The sequence below is a fragment of the Equus asinus genome, chromosome 5 (genome assembly GCF_041296235.1).
Source record: "Equus asinus isolate D_3611 breed Donkey chromosome 5, EquAss-T2T_v2, whole genome shotgun sequence".
NCBI classification, from domain to species: domain Eukaryota; kingdom Metazoa; phylum Chordata; class Mammalia; order Perissodactyla; family Equidae; genus Equus; species Equus asinus.
The window spans coordinates 79,526,619-79,543,230 of NC_091794.1; the positions used below are offsets into that span (position 1 = coordinate 79,526,619).

Sequence of the window (16,612 nt, forward strand, 5' to 3'; positions counted from 1 at the left end):
GTTTTCAGATGAGCAAACCAAGGCGGGGGAAAAATTAAGCTTATCTTATCCCTGGGCACACAGTTAGGGTAAGAGAGACCAGCCATCTCTATTCCCTACCCCTCCACTTGTCCTTTTGTTAACTCTTGCCAGCTATCCCAGCAGGGGGAAAAATTATCAAAAGGGAAAGGACCTCTGTACTTGTGTTCAGTGGAGGAAGCTGGCACTGGCAATAGCCACCAAGGCCCGAGAAGGTGGATGAAGGCTTCCCTGAGGAGAAGAAACTTGATCTGAGCTTGAAGAACAGAGCCTGGGGAGGAGAGGGGCTCAATTAGCTGGGAAGCAAAGTCCAGTGGGAATCTAGTCATTCAACAAATATTTATCAAGAAAGTCTTCGAAGTACAGCTAGTAATTTGCATTCAGTTTAAGGGGATATATGTGGGGCAAGGAAGGGGGAGAGGATGAGTAACAGAGATGAGGTTGGAAAGACAAGTTGGGAGGCGTGGACTCTTGAAGGAGTTTGGACTTAGGATAAGTGCAATATGAAACCATGATGCGGTTTCAAATTGGCAGTGAGAATTAGATTTGCATTTTAGAAATATCTATCTGTAGTACAGAGGATAAATTGAAGGAGGAAAGAGTAGAGGCAGGGGAAATCTGGAAGGAGGAAACAGGAAGCCAAAATAAGGTAACTGATTCCAGGTCTGTGCCTAGGGGTGTGAAATACCCTGGCCCTGATGCTGACTGGAGATTTCACTGTGAAACGGGGAGGGAAGGGTCAAGAGCACAAATTCTGAGCTTAGGCCTGTGTTCAAAACCTGTCTCTGCCTCTTTCTGGCCATAAGACCATGACTTCTTCTGAAACTCACTTTAAAAATAATGAAAACAAACAAAAAACAGCCCACTAAGTGGGAAAAAATATTCACAAGTTATTTATCTGACAAAGGGTTAATCTCCATAATATACAAAGAACTCACACAACTCAACAATAAAAAATCAAATAACCCAATTACAAAATGGGCAGGGGACATGAACAGACATTTCTCCAAAGAAGATATACGGATGGCTAATAGACACATGAAAAGGTGCTCATCATCACTAATCATCAGGGAAATGCAAATCAAAACTACACTAAGATATCATCTTACACCTGTTAGAATGGCAAAAATATCCAAAACCAAGAGTGACAAATGTTGGAGAGGCTGTGGAGAAAAGGGAACCCTCATACACTGTTGGTGGGAATGCAAACTGGTGCAGCCACTATGGAAAACAGTATGGAGATTCCTCAAAAAGTTAAGAATAGAAATACCTTATGACCCAGCCATCCTACTACTGGGTATATATGCTAAGAACCTGAAATCAGCAATTTCAGAAGCTCCATGCACCCCTACCTTCATTGCAGCATTATTCACAACAGCCAAGTCATGGAACCAACCTAAGTGCCCAGCAACTGATGATTGGATAAAGAAGTTGTGGTATATATATATACAATGGAATACTATTCAGCCATAAAAAAGGACAAAGTTGTCCCATTCACAACAACATGGATAGACCTTGAGAGTATTATGTTGAGTGAAATAAGCCAGACAGAGAAAGACGAACTCTGTATGACTCCACTCATAGGTGGTAGTTAACATATGGACAAAGAGAACTGATCGGTGGTTGCCAGGGGAAAGGGGGGTGGGGGGAGGGCACTAGGGATGAAGTGGTGTACCTACAACATGACTAATAATAATGTACAACTGTAATTTCACAAGGATGTTAACTTTTATAACCTTAATTTAAAAAAAAAAAGCACCAAAAAAAAAAAAAAATGAAACCAGTAATTCTTCCAGCGAAGGACAAACTGAGATGGTATATGAATAGGGCCCAGCCCAGAGGCCACAACTTGATCAATGTGAGTTTTCTTCCTGCCTCCAATCTGGGCTTCCTCTTGTGCCTGAGAGTTCCCCTGGCAGAGAGAGAAGCCAAGTCTCACCAACGATGCTCCTGAACATGCTTCACAAACACCAACTAGGACAGACAGATTGAAGTAGGCCCTGGGGAGGGTTGGGGCATTTCTGGGTACCAGACCAAAGAGGACTTCCAGGAGATGTGGCTGGCAATTCAGGATAGCTTAGAGCCAAGTGGGAAAGGAGTCTTGGGAGCTAGTTACAGACATGTTCTTCTTTCTGAGGGACAAGAGTAGGACATATAGGGGCCAGAACCTGTGACAACCCTGAGAGGGTTCCCCAGATTCAGGAGAGAGCATTCCAAAGCCCAGCAGCAGAGGAGAGGGGGCCTCTGTTGGTCACCTGGAAGCACTAGCAATCCATGTCCGTGGCAAATTAACTTCTCAGTTTGAAGTTTTTCAGCCTTCCAAAAGAGTGTGAATTTGGTCTGCAAAACCAGATGAGGGCCTGCTTGTAGTTAAAAATTCTCGAGGGAAATTTTCTCCTCTTCCACTTAGCACTGAGGTTAAATGCAGGCGATTTTCTTTGTAGTCCCCTGGAGAGCAGCTGGGGAGAGGAGGGACAAGTTTATTTCCAGGTCACCCTTAAGTGTGGGCATAGCACTTTGGGATCCTGGCCTTACGGAGAAGTTTCCGAGTAGACTCCCCACCATAAGCTCAGGGAGCCCTCACATAAGCTCAGGTTCACCAGGTAAGGAGAATGCCCTCAAAGTGAAAGCCAACTGCAGAGCTCTTTTCACCTACGCAGCTTCCTGCTTTCACTTGTTTCTTTGGTCTGAATATTCATTGTGTTTGCCAGCTCATAGATGTATTTAATTTTTAAATATATACATTTTGGGGCTGGCCCCACGGCCGAGTGGTTAAGCTCGCACACTCTGCTTCCATGGCCCGGGGTTTCGCCAGTTCAGATCCTGGGCACAGACCTAGCACCACTCATCAAGCCATGCTGAGGCAGCATCCCATATGCCACAACTAGCAGGACCCACAACTAAAATGTACAACTATGGAGCTGGCCCGGTGGCCCAGCGGTTAAGTTCGCATGTTCTGCTTCTCGGTGGTCCGGGGTTCGTTGGCTGGATCCTGGGTGCAGATATGGCACCGCTTGGCAAAAGCCATGCTGTGGTAGGCATCCCACATATAAAGTAGAGGAAGATGGTCATGGATGTTAGCTCAGGGCCAGTCTTCCTCAGCAAAAGGAGGAGGATTGGCAGCAGTTAGCTCAGGGCTAATCTTCCTCAAAAAAATAAAATAAAATAAAATAAAATATACAACTATGTACTGAGGGGCTTTGGGGAGAAGGAAAAATAAAAAACAAATAAAATCTTAAAAAAAATTTTTTTAAATATAGATATATTTTGTTTAATATTTTTAATTGTTTTGGGGAAGAAGGTTAGCCTGAGTCCTTAGGCCACCATGTTGCAAGAAAATCAAACGGGCAGTTCCAGTCCTTAGTGACCTGATTCTTCCGCTGCACTTGGCTCTTGTCCTGCTGGGGTTTTCTCTACTGCTCTGACCACTCCCTTTTGGTCTCCTTCACAGGCCGGTCCCACCTCCTCTCCCTGTTCCTTCAATGCTGGTTCTGCAGGCCTTAGCCTCTGCTTCTCCTCTTCCCCTCGATATCTCACCACTCCCCTGGCTTTGAGCTGTGACTCCCCAGTCTCTCTGGCCCAGAGTCTCCTGAGTCCCAGGCCCTCATAGCCAGTTGCCACGGGGCTCCTTGCCCTCTGAAGGTGTCACAGGCACCTCAAGGTGAACATGTCTAAAACCGATCTCATGACTTCCCCCATACCTTACCCCCATCACATGCTAAAAATACTGCATCTCTTACTTTCCTTACCAGTCACTCAAGCCAGACACCTGGAAACTCTCCCTTTCATCAGGCCCCACAACCAGTTCATCACCAAGTCCTGCTTGTTGTGCCTCACTTCTGTCCTTCCACACTGCTTCTGCCCTAGATCAAGGTGCCAGCACTTGTTGCCTGAACATCTCTGACCTGCCTTGCCCCTTCCAGTCCATCTAGCCAGTGATCCATCTGAAACACATCTCTAGCCAATCTCACTTCAAACCCTTCAGTGGCTCCCCCTCAGGACAAGGTCCAAGCTTCTTGGGATGGCATTCAAGGCCCTTTATGATCTCTCCTGCCTTTTGTCTTGGTGAGGGACCTCCCCCAATTCTAAATGAAATGGCTGGCTATCCCGGGAACACACCAGGCTGTTCCCACATCCCTGTCTTTGTTCGTGCTACTGCCTCTGCTGAGAAGGCTCTGTGTCAGGCTGGGGCCAATCAGGAGAAACCACACAGTGAGCACACAGGGGCAGCTGAATATAAGAATTTTAAACTGTAACGGGGATGGAAGTAATGAGGGACTGGCTAGTAAGAAGTGAAGAGAACTCTAAAGAATACAGGAGTAGCAGAGACCTAGGGCTGAGAGGGAGCCCAAGGAAGAGGCGCTCCCTGACCCCTATCCAAGGCTGAGGCCCAGACGTTGCTGGAGAGGGCATGTGCCATGACAAGGGTGAATTTGGAGCTGAGAGGCAATGAAGGCAATAAAGGACAACTGGTACAGGCCCAGTGCCCCTCATCCACCTTGTGCAAATATTCCATTTCTCAAGGCTCAGTTCAAGTGCCATCTTCTCCACAAAGACATTCCTGGCTCTTCTTCCCCTTCCATCCGGGTAGAACTGATGCCTTTTGTGAGTATAGAATCCTCCCCTAGCTTGACATACATCACTGTACCCCAGTCACACTTCTGTTGGGGACTTAGGCTGGTTGATTGAAATTTTTGGTTTACCTGCCCCCACCCAGGGTTACCAGAGAAAAATACAGGACACCCAGTTATAACTATTTGAATATCACATAAACAACAAAAATTTTTTTCGTATAAGTACATCCCATTTATTGGATGAGGCATTCTTACTTAAAAAAAAAAGTATTTATTATCCAAAATTCAAATATGACTGGACGTCCTGTATTTTTATTTGCTAAACCTGGCAACCCTTCCCCCACCTCCACCTCCACCTGTGGTCTCCCTAATGGCAGAACATGTTTCTGGCTGACCTCTGAATCCCTGAAACTAGCCCATTTCAACATCGTTAGTGCTCAATTAATGTTAAGAGAATGGTGACTTCTCTGGCTTCAGGGTTGAGAATGACTGGAGGGAGCTAAGACTGGAGACAAAGAGGCCAGTTAGGAGGATTAACTATAAACCATCCCAAAAATTATGCAGGCTTAAACAGACGAGCACTGGGAATAGAGAAATGAGGATGGACTTGCAAGATCTAAGGAGCTGAGGACCAGTGGGTAAGGAAAGTGATGAAGCTCAAGGAGTCTAGGATGTTGCCCAAGTTTCTGGCTTGTGTCACTGGATGGAGGTTGCTGCCATTCAGTGAGGAGGGAACCCTGAGGAGATTTAGAGGCTGGAGAGCAGGGAAGCCCATTGATATGAGGCTCAGAGAGAAGTAGAGCAGGGCCGAGAGTGGATCTGAAGGAGTGAGCAGAAGATATCGGGGACAGATATGTTAAGTTTGAGGCTATGCAGATAGAAGTATTGGAAATACAGGCTGGGAGCTCAGGAGAAAGGTCTGGGCTGGAGATACAATGTGAGCATCATTGGCATGGAGGAGACAGTGTTGCTCCAGGAGAGAGTATAATGGGAAGAGCGGAAGGCCTGTATCAGGCCACGAGGAACACTTAAGAGGCAGAGAGAGAAAAGGAACCCCAAAATGGTCTGAGAATGAGCAGAGGGGTGGAAGAAAAACCAGGAGAGTATGGGATTGAGAGGACAAGTTTTCAAGGAGGGCTGACAAAGTTGAGCACTTCTGAGAGTTCAAAGAACTAAAGGCTGAGCAGTAGCCTTTGAGTTTAGTAATGTTGAGGCCCGTGGTGACTCAGCAAGAGCTCTTTAGTGAAGGAGGAGAGGTGGAAGCAGACAATATAGATATTTGTATTTGTGATATATTTGAGCAAGTTTAAATGTGGAGGGAAAGGAGGAATTCAAGAGAATAAAAGTTGAAGAATGGGGAGGCTTGTACCTAATTGAACAGAGAGCCCTGATATGGGGTCCTGAGTACAGGTGGAAGAATTAATGGAGCTACAGGAGGACATTAATAATAGTATGTAGAGTAGGGCATCACACCTCGAGGGCCATGGACTCCTAAGGACTCTCTGAATGAGCTTCAGAAAGTCTGTGGACCACCTGTTTACCAGATTTACACATCAGTGGTTTTTTCAGCATTTTGTTGGGGGAGAAGCTCCTTGGCTTTTATCAGGTTCTCTTGAGGACTGTCAAACTCCGAAGCAGGTTAAGAACCACTCCTGTGAACAAGAAAGGTGATCGCACATGGCACAAATTCGCCTAGATCTTTTCTCTGATCTCTCTGCTTTCTACCCAACCTCTCCATTTCAAGATGAGACCTTAGCTAGTCGGTTGGCCCACACACTCTGTGTCGCAGGGGTCTGTAGCCAGGGGAATATGGCAGTCCCTGGACAAGAGGGGAGGAAAGCCATTGGCAAGGGCAGGGGGAGCACATGGACCCTGAGCCTTGATTCCTGACTGCAATGAATCTAGAAGGAAGTTTTGGGTGTTCCCTGAAGCTGGAAAAACTGTCATTTCAAAGCCCCCTGTAGTTTTCTGTCTTGCCAGAGGTGGTGACCTGATACCCCTTGAGGGGAAACCGTACTGTAGTTCCCAGGAGACCACTCAAATGGGCAATGTAGTTTTGCGAATGTGAAACAAAGACGGCAGTCAAAAATTGAGATACCACAGCCACCTGTGGCCCCGGGAGTTAACGCACTCTGCCTGGTGAGGTCATGTGCAAGGTGACCTCTGCTGAATTGTAGGCAGAGATGTGCAGCTCCACAGCTTGTTTCCTTTGGGGAAAATATCTTTACTTATTTATTATTATCTATACATTTTTTCTAAAAAACTTATCTTTTTTTTTTTTCTTTGCAGGGAAAGATTCACCCTGAGCTAACATCTGTTGCCAATCTTCCTCTTTTTTTTTCCTCCCCAAAGCCCCAGTGCATGGTTGTGTATCCTAGATGTAAGTCATTCTAGTTCGTCTATGTGGGCCACTGCCACAGCATGGCAACTGACACATGGGTGGTGTGGTTCCATGACCTGGCAGTGAACCCCAACCACCGAAGCAGTGAGCACAGAACTTTAACCACTAGGCCATCAGGGCTCGCTCTACTTATTTATTATTTTAAAGAGGGATTTGGGTTTTTGTGAGCTGCAAACTGAGGCCAGTTCTTGTGGAAATGTGTTCCTCTTGGAGAAGTTGCTGTTTCATCTGGGACTTTGTGAGATGTTGGGCACAATGTCTCTGGGGCCCAGAATGCAGCCTTAAGTTGGGGGCAGACCCGACTCCCTCAAGACCTGGCAGTTGGGGAGTGTTGAGAGCCAGCACCTTTGGCTCCGGCTCTGACCTGGCTCTCTCGCTGTGAGCATTGTCAGAGAGGGCCTTAATCTGTCTCCTTTAAGTGGCTCTGAGAGCAGAGAAGTCCACTGAGGGGCAGGCCCTACAGGGTTTGGGGACTAGGTCAGATTTTCAAGTCTTTCCAGCAGGGGCTCCCTGGCCCCAGTGACCCTGGATTGACAGGATGTCCACCCTTAGCCAGGACCAGGGCCAGGCTTTGTGAGGTGTCTGCAAACTGCGTGGCACTGGTGCGATTTTCTTGGTGGGGGTTGGGTGGTTGAAGACTGAGGATCCTGAATCAGTTTGGAGGCAGAGACGGGTAAGGGGGTGTTTGAGGGCACCAGGAGAGCACCAAAGTTTGGGGAGCACCTGGAACTGGAGCAGTGAACACAGAAGAGAGGGAGCACAGGCTCGTTGCCCCTCCTTGACCAAGAAGGCACATGGCCATCAGACACCTCTTGCCAGCTCCTCACTCTCGCCTGGGTGAAGGGGGCATCTGTGCCGGAGCAGGCAGGCCCCTAGGCAGTGTGGAGGGCATTGCAGTCAGTAGTGTCCAGTGCCCGAGGGACCCCCCTCCGCCTGCCTCACTCGGGGTGCTCTCATACACCCTGGCTGCAGCTCCTGGCCCTCTGCTCACAGCTGCCGAATCCACCTCCAGACCAGACCTCCCTCCTTGGCTCCAGACTCGCATAGCTCACTGCCTCCCGACAGCCGCTCTGGGTGTCCTGTGCTTCCTCAGACTCAGCGTCCTTTCCAAACACATGTCCCCCTCTTATTGCCAAAGAAGACAATATAGGACAAATTCATCGGGCCCAGGAAACAAGGTTTCACAGGACACGCAGAACAGCTCAGAGGGATTGCACTGACTTTTTGGACATGACTCCGGGACAGTGTGGAAGGCTAGGGCTGGCACTAACCCCTATTTCCTTCCTGATGAAGGTGTGTACCTCTTAGCTTCTTGTCCTTTTTCATCCTATTTGCCAAATTGAATTTAAATAATGATTTACGTAATTGTTTATTTATTGTCTGTCTCTACTAGTCTAAGCTTAAGGTCAGAGATCTTGTCCCTTTCACTTCTGTATCCCTGGTGTCTGTCTACCGAGCATCTGGCATATGATAGGTACTTAATAATATTTGTTGAATGAATAAATGAATATCCTTGTTCATCACCCAAGATGCAGGTCCCTCTGGAACCTTCAGTCCTTTCCTGCCTTCTTGTCGCCATGATGCTCCATGCTTCATCCCCCTAAATCAACCTCCCATTGCACCCTCTTCCCCACCCTCAGCCTTTTCAGATGCTCTCTTGCCCTGGGCTGCTTCATGGAATGTGGGTAGTGAGCTCCCCATGCTGGACCATCTACAAGCATAGGCAGTGTATGCACCTGTCAGGGTCCCTAGAGGGTGGCACACTGATCAGTGACAGTGGGGTGGGGCATTGTGTGGTTCTCTGTGTCTTTACCCATTAAGCAAAGCTCCCAGGATGCCTGAGGTCGCAAGGATAGTGCTTTCTCCACTGGTAACCCCAGGCTCCAAGCGCTGGGGACTGTGCAGGGGGTGGAGAGCTGGGCTGCTGAGACTGGTGAACACACCTTTGCCACTCACTCTCCCTGTGTTCCATGTCCCCCATGTCCCAGAGCGGCTGGGTGGGGGCAAGCAGTTGGAGATCAACGCCAGGCCTGTGATTGCAGAGTCAGCCTGAAGTCGAGTGGGACCGTCAGGGCATGATCTCTATCCAGCTTCTTCTCCCCATCCAGCCCCCACTGCGCAGGAAAGGAGCCGACAAACCACAGAAGTAAATAAATAATTTAGAAAAAATAAATAGGGGTCCAGCTCCCACCGGTAAGTACAAGGCCCGCTCTAGCATAGGCCCTTCAGCAATGCAATTGCAATACGTCTCCTCCGAATTTTGTTCCCCCAGGGCCTGGACTGAGGCTGAGACCTCAGACACTGCTGGGTTCTCCAGAGGAGTCCTGGGTCCGTGGCCTGGTCAGTGCCAGAGTCTGTAGAAGTGGGTCCTAAGGTCTCCACGGCTGAGGTCTCTGGTGTCTGTAGGGCTGGGACTGGCAGGGTGAGGACCCTGGGGCCACTGGTCAGTCGTCCCTCCATCTCTCAAGGGTTGATGTCCATCACTCATCTCCGGTTGAGGCCCCTGGCTCGCGGGGTCCTGAGGGAGGGCCCAGGCAGGCAGATCCAGGGGTAGGGGTGCAGTTGGCAAACCCCAGTAGGGAGTGCTCAGCCCAGGCAACCGCAGGCGGTGGCTGACAGGCGCTCCACGGTCCTCCAGGTGCTGTTGACGTCCATGAAGGAGACCGCCTCGTAGCGCGTGGGTCGGCAGCAGGGCTGGCTGACGGGCCGGGAGCCTGGGGGCGGCCGCAGGGCCCCGGCGCCCAGCAGGCTGGCCAGGCTGAGGTCGTGCGGGGAGCGCGCGCGGCGGCAGGAGCCGCTGCAGAAGCGGAAGCGCACCAGCTCGTCGGAGCGGTGGCCCAGGCCGAGCGCGCGCACCGGCACCAGCTGCGAGCGCAGGCGGCAGCCCCGCGCCCCCGCGGCCCGCGCGCGGCTCCCCCGGCTCGCGCGGCCGCCCCGGGCCCCGGCACGCGCCGCGCGGCCCCCACGGGAGGGCGCGGGCGAGGGCGCGGGCGGCGGGGGCGCGGGCCGGGCAGGCTGCGGCGACGGCCGCCGGGCTCTTCCGCCGCATACGCGGGCCGCGCGGCCCCCTGGAATGAGACGGAGTCACGGGCGGGGTCCCGGGCCAGCCCCCGCCCGCCCCCGCCCCTCGCCCTCTCACCTACCGGGCAGGTGGCCGGCGGGGGGCGCCGGGACGGGCGCGGGGCCTTCGCGGGTGGCGGGGCTGCGGGGCGCGGGGCCCAGGGAGGCCTCGGCGACGCTGCTCAGCAGGGCCAGAGCGGCCAGGGTTGGCCACAAGGCCGGCTGCGCAGAGAGACAAAGTGGGGCCTCAGGGAGGAAGAGGGCACCCTGGTGGGCTCGGGGTGCGGGGAGCTCAGGAAGAGCTGACGTTGGAGCATTATGGGTCGGCGGCCTCAGAGAGCCCAGGGGAGAAATCACCGGAGGGCATTGACCTTCCTCCGTTGTCCTGGTCCCTCCCTGACCATTTCCCCTCCCACTTCTGATGCCTGCCCAGGCCAGGCCACGCCACGCCCCACTCTCCCTCCCCAGTCAAACCACCTTTCCTCGAGACCGGGTGGGAGTCCCTGGGAGAACCACTCACCAGCCGCCTAGGCCGAGGCCCGTGGGGCGGCTCAGAAGGGCCTCCACATCCAGGTTCCATCTCTGTCACTACCAAGAGCTCCCATCAGCCGCAGTTGACCTGTTTCCCCACCCTCCTCTTGAGGCAGCTTCGAACATTGAAAGATGGGTTATCCTTTGAGCAGCTCATCCCTCCACTTCCGTTTCCCCAGGTGAGGAACAAGGGGCTTGGGGAGCTAGACTCGACCCAGGAGGACGAGAGAGAGCTGCATGGAGAAACTATGTCTTGGCACTTTGCATCTGTGCCCTCTTTCAGTCCTCACAACTCCACGAGGTAAACGGTGTAATCTCCATTTTCCAGATGAGCAAACTAGGCTCAGAGAAGCTCAGCGACTGCTAAGGTCCCAAGGCTAGGCCCACACAGCGGGTGGGGGGAGTCTCTTTCCCCAGGACCTTCCTGCTCTGTGCTGCAGGGCTGGAGCTGCCAGGATTGGCTGGAGAAGAGAGTAGTTGGACGCCCTCGTCCTACAGTCTTCTCTCCAGGCTGCAGAGGAGGAAGTTGTGGCCTGGAGAAGAATTAGGATGCTTGCTGGGTGACCTGAGTGTTGTCTGACGATCGTGAGGCCCAGGCCCTCAGCCTGTGCAGCCCACCCAGCCTGCTGCACCTTGCTCCTCTGTGATTCCTATCTGGACCCAGAGCCCCCTCAGTTCTCTCTTCTGACCACAAATGGTGGGGGCTGAGAGGTCAAGAGCATGGGGGCCTGGGCCGTGGCTCTCTAGGGCCACCAGGGGGCAGCATCCGCCAAACCTGCAGACTCAAAGGAGGGTGGGCTTTTCCAGACACTCAGCCAGACTCAGGCCGAGCAACTCCCAGGAGGGCCAGCCAGGCCTCCATACCAGCCTGGTCTCTGAGAGCTGGGCCAAGTCTGTCCCATTCCAGCTTCCTGTGGATCTGGCAGCCTGGCCCTGCTCCTAGAAGTTCGTCCCACGAGCCATGCTTCCTGAGCTCAGCCAGCCTTTCTGAGTCCCACCAGCCTTCATGAGTCCACATTGGCCGGCACTCCCAAATACTCCGGGGCCCCAGAGCCCTCATGAGCCCTCAGTAACTGGCCAACTCTTGGGTCCCAGCCGTCACCTTCACCCCCACCCCCAAGCACACAGAATGCCTCATACCTGTGGTCTGGATCTCCCAGGCCTCCCTGGTGGGGTCCTTCAGGGCCAAGTGTGATCAGCTAATTGAAAACGGGCCCTGAGGGGCCAGGCTCTCACTGATGGAGGGAAAGCAGGGCAAGGCAGCTTTAAGGGCCCCCTGCACTAGGGGGAGCCCAGGAGCGGGTCTCTTGAAGGCACCTCGGGCCCTCTCTTACCCTCCCAGCCATCTGAGGCCTTTTGGTCCTCCAGCCCTTGCCTCCCCATCTGCCAGCCCCATACTCACCACAGGAATCCTGCGCCGTGTTCTTCTAGGCACCTTTCCTGGGACCAGTGCCCGGCTTTCCCCCGCAGCTCAAAAGGCTCATGCCCAGGACTATGCACCTGGCAGCGCCTTTTAGCCAAAAGTGTGGCCTTGGCAGCCAGTCTGTGCCCTGTAGCAGCAGTGAGAGCCTCACATTACAGCGGGCTGGCAGGGCGTCCGCAGTCGGACCAGCGACAAGAAGGACTGAGGGGGCTGGGAGGGGCGGAGAGCTGCGCATTGGGCCCAGGAGAGGGAGGATGTAAGAAAAGAGTGGAGGGGAACTATTCTGACTGCTCCCCCTAAACCCAGGGCTGGGACGAGGGGTGGGCAAACAGGTCAGCTTACCGCGGGTGCAGGGCCCTGGGTCTGGGACGCAGGGAGGGCTGGGGCCCGAGGGACCTGCTGCTGGTGGAGCCCGTGGGCCGTGTCTGGGGGCCGGGCCCAACTCCATCCCTCAGCAGTCTCATGCCCGCCGCCGTCCGGTGTCAAATTCCAGCCCCGGCGTCACCGGATCCCGGGGTGGGGCCCGGAGCGCTCCCGCCCCGCCCCACCTTTCTGGGCTCACCTGGCTGCTCCACCCGCCGGGGAGCCGTCCCCGCCTGGCTCCGCTAGGTCCCCCAAGGTGGGAGGAGGAGAAGCTGGGAAGGGCCCCCGGGACGCAGGGTGGAGAACTCCGGCGGCGGCGATGCGCGGACACTGGGCGTTCAGAGTTTGTGGACACGTGAAGTAGGGAGTTGAGAGGCCGGGCTGAGGGCGGGAGAGGGAGAGCGAGGGCGGGGAGGGAGGGACAGGCTGGCCCCTGCCTTGGGCCACTGGCTGTCCGGTTCGCGCCGTCCCCGGTCCGGCTGGCCGCCCTGCGGTGACTGCTCTCCGCTGTCTGATCCGCCACAAGTTTGTTCCCTCAGCAGAGCCACGGAACTCGCTGGGTCGGCGCGCACCGCGCCGGGGCTCTCAAGGGCTGACCCTGCTCCAGCCGCTCCCCCGCGCCCACCGCTCCCCTCCCGAGCGGCCGGGGCGGAGTAGAGACACACCTGCAACTCCGCTCTCAGCCGGCACAGTGGGGCAGTGCTGGTAGGAGAAGGTGCCCAGGGCTGAAGAAGGGGAGGTCATGGAGGAGAGACATTTGCGCTGAGGTTGAGGTAGGGGCTGGAGGGTGGTATTCTGATGCCTAATGATAGCAATTTGGCAGGTGAGGTGGAGGTTGGGTGACTAATATGGATAGAGGTAAGGAAAGGCCAGATCCTGTGTGTCATCTTAGGGAGTCTGGACTTTAATCCCAGTGACTCTGGGGACCACTGAAGGGTTTCAGGCAGTAGAATGGTGTGATTAGACATGCGTTCCAGTGACTGACTCTGGCTGCGGTGGTGAGGATGGTTTGGAGATATGTCTGGAGGCTGCTGGGAGAGAGGAGTCTGAAGCAGAGCTGTGGGGAGAGTGTGGGGCTACCCAGCCTCTTCCAGGACCACACCTTTTTGAAAATTCAGTTGTGCCTGCTTGCCTGGGGTGAGGGGTAGGACAGACAGAGGCATGCCTTTGGCCTAGGTGACCAGGTGGAAGGGATGCATTCTGGCAGCTGGGGCTCCCTGGAGGAGGGGCAGGCTGGGGCCAGGTGCTCATGAGTTCAGTGTTGGACCTGTCGAGTGGGAAGGATCTGTGGATCATTCTAGTTGAAATGTTCAGGGAGCAGCTGAATTTGTAGCCTGGAGCGAAATGGGGTGCAGATGGCAATTCGGGAATTGTCAACCAACTGACAACTGGAAGCTGTGGGTGGGAATGAAAGTGCTCAGGGAACGTGGGTGGACCAGCTATGCCCTGACTATGCACCAGAACAACCTGTGGACCTTTTAAAACTACCCACATCTGGGCCCCACCCAAGACCTCAATCAGAGTCTTGGGGGTGGGCATGCGCAGTTTTCCAAACTTGCATAGGTGATTCTGGGGTATGGCCAGGGCTGAGAACCACAGCTTTTGTGAGAGCAGTTTCTGCACAGTGGTGGGGATAAGCCAGCTTGCAGAGAAGTGCTTGGTGGGGGCGGGGGGGGGGGGGGGCGGGGTTTGCAGTCCACAGGCTTGACAGGACCCCTTTGGGACAGGAGGCCAAGCTGTGAGCAGCTCTGCTCTCTGCTACCTCCTACAACCACTGCCCAGATGGGCTGGCTTCCCTGGGTTTGCCTGTCCCTCAGTCAGGGCCTTGCTTTCCCCTCAGCTGAGGAAGCTTCTGCCTGAGGACAAACCACAGCGGTAGGGGCCATATGGGAAGTTGGTGGTCCTTGGGATGGCCTGGACTCTTGGATTGGGATGGAAGGTAAGAGGCGAGAGGCCGGCCAGCCCCACCGACTGCCACAGTGGCAGCTCTGGCAGGAAGCTCACTCCATGGTCTCAGGTGTAGGCATGTGTTTGCCCATTCTCAAGCCTGCCTGGGATGCTGGGGAAGGGAGGGATCAGATTCCAGGATTCTAAGGGGGTAAGGTGTTGGGGGATGTCCTTTCTGATGTTCACCAGAGGGGCCTAGAGCTGGGCTGTGCCCTCCTGTTCTGTGCAGGAAGAGGGGGTCTGGGGGACAGGGTGTGCCTGTGTGTTAAGGGTGGGGTGGGGCATGTCCTTTCCAGGGCTCAGCTGGAGATGCCAGGAGTAGGTTAGGTTTGTGGGCCTCTGTGTGTTGGGGGCTTGGTGGTGTATCTTTCCTGTGCTTGCAGGAACCTCTGTCCCTGTAGAGCTGAGGCTGTAGTGACCCAGAAGTGCTGTCCTAGGACTGTGGCTTCAATCCCCTGCCCTCTGGCTCCTTTAGGAGGCACCAGGGTAGACTCTGGGGCGTGCCCTGATGCTCACGGTTGGCAAAGAGGGTGCAGGACTGTGTGGGACAGGAGAGGCTCCAGAAGCTCCTAGGTGGCTACCCAGGTCCTGCAGTTGACCTGAGAATTGAAAGGGTCCCAGCAATCCATAGGCTGGAGAGATGGCCCTTGGGTTTAGCATAGTTGCTGAGGCTCCAGGTTCCTGTTTCTTCCAGGAAAGTCAGAGAAAGCAAGAGAAGGCCAGGTTCAGGGAAGAACTTTATTGCTTCCATGGTGGCTGCCCAGGACTGCTGCCCACAGCCTGGGTAAGGTCCTTGAGCCTCGCTTCCCTCTGGTCCAGGCTTAAAGGCAGAACCCCAGGACCTGATAGTCTCATTGTTAAAACCCAGAACAGGGACCGATGCTGTGGCTGAGTGGTTAAGTTCACGCACTCCGCTTCGGCAGCCCAGGGTTTCACTAGTTCGGATCCTGGGCGCGGACATGGCACTGCTCATCAGACCACGCTGAGGCAGTGTCCTACACGCCACAACTGAAAGGATCCACAACTAAAATATACAGCTATGTACTGGGGGGATTGGGGGAGAAAAAGCAGGAAAAAAAAACCCAGAACAGCTGCCAAGCTGGTCAGCCTGGGCCTGGGGCACCGTCTTATGGATCAGTTGCGGTGGGGGGGAGGGGGGGGGAGGGTTGGCGGGGAGGGTTGCCTGGGGCTGTCTTGTTGGCTTAAAGGATGGCTCCAAGGTTTCCCTGTGGGACAGGTAGGGGCTGGTGAATGGGAATATCCCATCTTCTCCCCAAGAAAGGCCAAACAGCATCATAAGCTGGAGGGGGCTGGCATGAGATCCTATCTATCTCCCTGTAGCTCCGGAGCAGGGTACAGGCTAGTTTCAGAGTGGGGCACAGGCTAGTTCTGGCTCTCCCACTCTACAGGGAGGCAACTGGTACCGCTGCCTGATGGGCCCTCTACTGGGCCTCTTTCTGTAGGGCAAGTAGACCAAACTGACATCTCCAACCTTATTTAAAAATAAATTATCCCTACCCTCCCCCCAACCCAAATTCACAAAATGATAATACACCAAACACTGATTGGAGAAATGATCCCAGCATCAGTCTTGCTGCCTAATGTCCACCTCCTGCATGCTGGGCCTGCTAGGCACCGCCAGTAGCCTCCCAGCCTTCTGGCTCCAAGGACCTAGGCTGAGACTGAGGCTGAGTGTTGGTCTCTGAGGCTGGCCTCTGAACAGACACAGCTCTGGGTGCCCCGCCAAGGCCTCGCCACCCCTGGGGCCACTTGGCACTGTCCTTCTCTGGGTATGAAGACTCCTGTGCCTCTCAGGCAGAGCCATACCGAGGCCAATGAAGTGGGCAGGTGGTGGTGGCTGCTGCTTGCTCCTGGCAGTGCATGGACCTCTGTGGCCATGCCCACCTCAGATGCCACTGGTTAAGTCAGTGATGACATGCGCTTTCACCAGCTTCCGCAGAAAGTCTTTTTCTCGCTGAATATTGTGTGTCCAGGACTGGAAGGAAAGAGATGGAGAAGCGATCAGTTGGGCAGCCCAGGTGGCTGCTGGGACACAACCCCACTAGAACGTGCCTTCCCAGGGCTCAATGCCTTCTTCTGACCACCACCCTCCAATGTTCTATAACTGTGGAAAATCTGCTCTAGAAATGCCATAGCTCATCTTTTCCTTTCCTTGGACTTGGAGAAAATAACCTTCTAATCTCTTTCCCCATCCCAGGAAAACTATGTCTCTTAACTTCTTCCTCCAAGTCTTAGGAGATGTACGCTTTCCAACCTTGTTCCCATGGACTTCAA

General features: G+C 53.9%; 2 protein-coding genes across 14 annotated transcripts in view; both read right to left on the reverse strand.

The window, feature by feature from the left end:
* Positions 1–9,135: 9,135 nt before the first annotated feature.
* Positions 9,136–13,942, reverse strand: ARTN (artemin). 7 transcript variants are annotated; one of them, XM_070510101.1, is made up of 5 exons: positions 11,987–13,942; positions 11,725–11,819; positions 10,574–10,700; positions 10,137–10,275; positions 9,136–10,061 (listed from the first exon to the last, which is right to left on the reverse strand). In XM_070510101.1, exons 3-5 carry the CDS (start codon positions 10,631–10,633, stop codon positions 9,580–9,582), a joined length of 681 nt encoding a protein of 226 aa, XP_070366202.1. In that variant the 5' UTR covers positions 10,634–10,700; positions 11,725–11,819; positions 11,987–13,942; the 3' UTR covers positions 9,136–9,579. The 7 variants fall into 7 exon arrangements, with proteins under 7 accessions (XP_070366202.1, XP_070366200.1, XP_070366198.1 ...); XM_070510099.1 differs by having other exon boundaries at positions 10,574–10,817; XM_070510097.1 differs by having other exon boundaries at positions 10,574–11,117.
* Positions 13,943–15,041: 1,099 nt separating this feature from the next.
* ST3GAL3 (ST3 beta-galactoside alpha-2,3-sialyltransferase 3) overlaps positions 15,042–16,612 on the reverse strand; it is a 192,982-nt gene continuing 191,411 nt past the window's right edge. For all 7 annotated transcript variants that reach the window (XM_070510117.1, XM_044770611.2, XM_070510120.1 and 4 more), the window contains one exon: positions 15,042–16,313. In XM_070510117.1, the coding sequence (XP_070366218.1) occupies positions 16,224–16,313 (90 nt within the window). In that variant the 3' untranslated portion in view covers positions 15,042–16,223. The remainder of the gene's footprint in view (positions 16,314–16,612) is intronic.

Excerpts from the sequence above, each read along its gene's own strand:
- ARTN (XM_070510098.1), bottom strand. The coding sequence starts at position 10,633 with ATGGAACCTGGATGTGGAGGCCCTTCTGAGCCGCCCCACGGGCCTCGG. Across the intron at positions 10,276-10,573 it reads GGCCTCGGCCTAGGCGGCTG|CCGGCCTTGTGGCCAACCCT; the intron begins GTGAGTGGTTCT and ends CTCTCTGCGCAG. Across the intron at positions 10,062-10,136 it reads CCCCGCCGGCCACCTGCCCG|GGGGCCGCGCGGCCCGCGTA; the intron begins GTAGGTGAGAGG and ends GTCTCATTCCAG.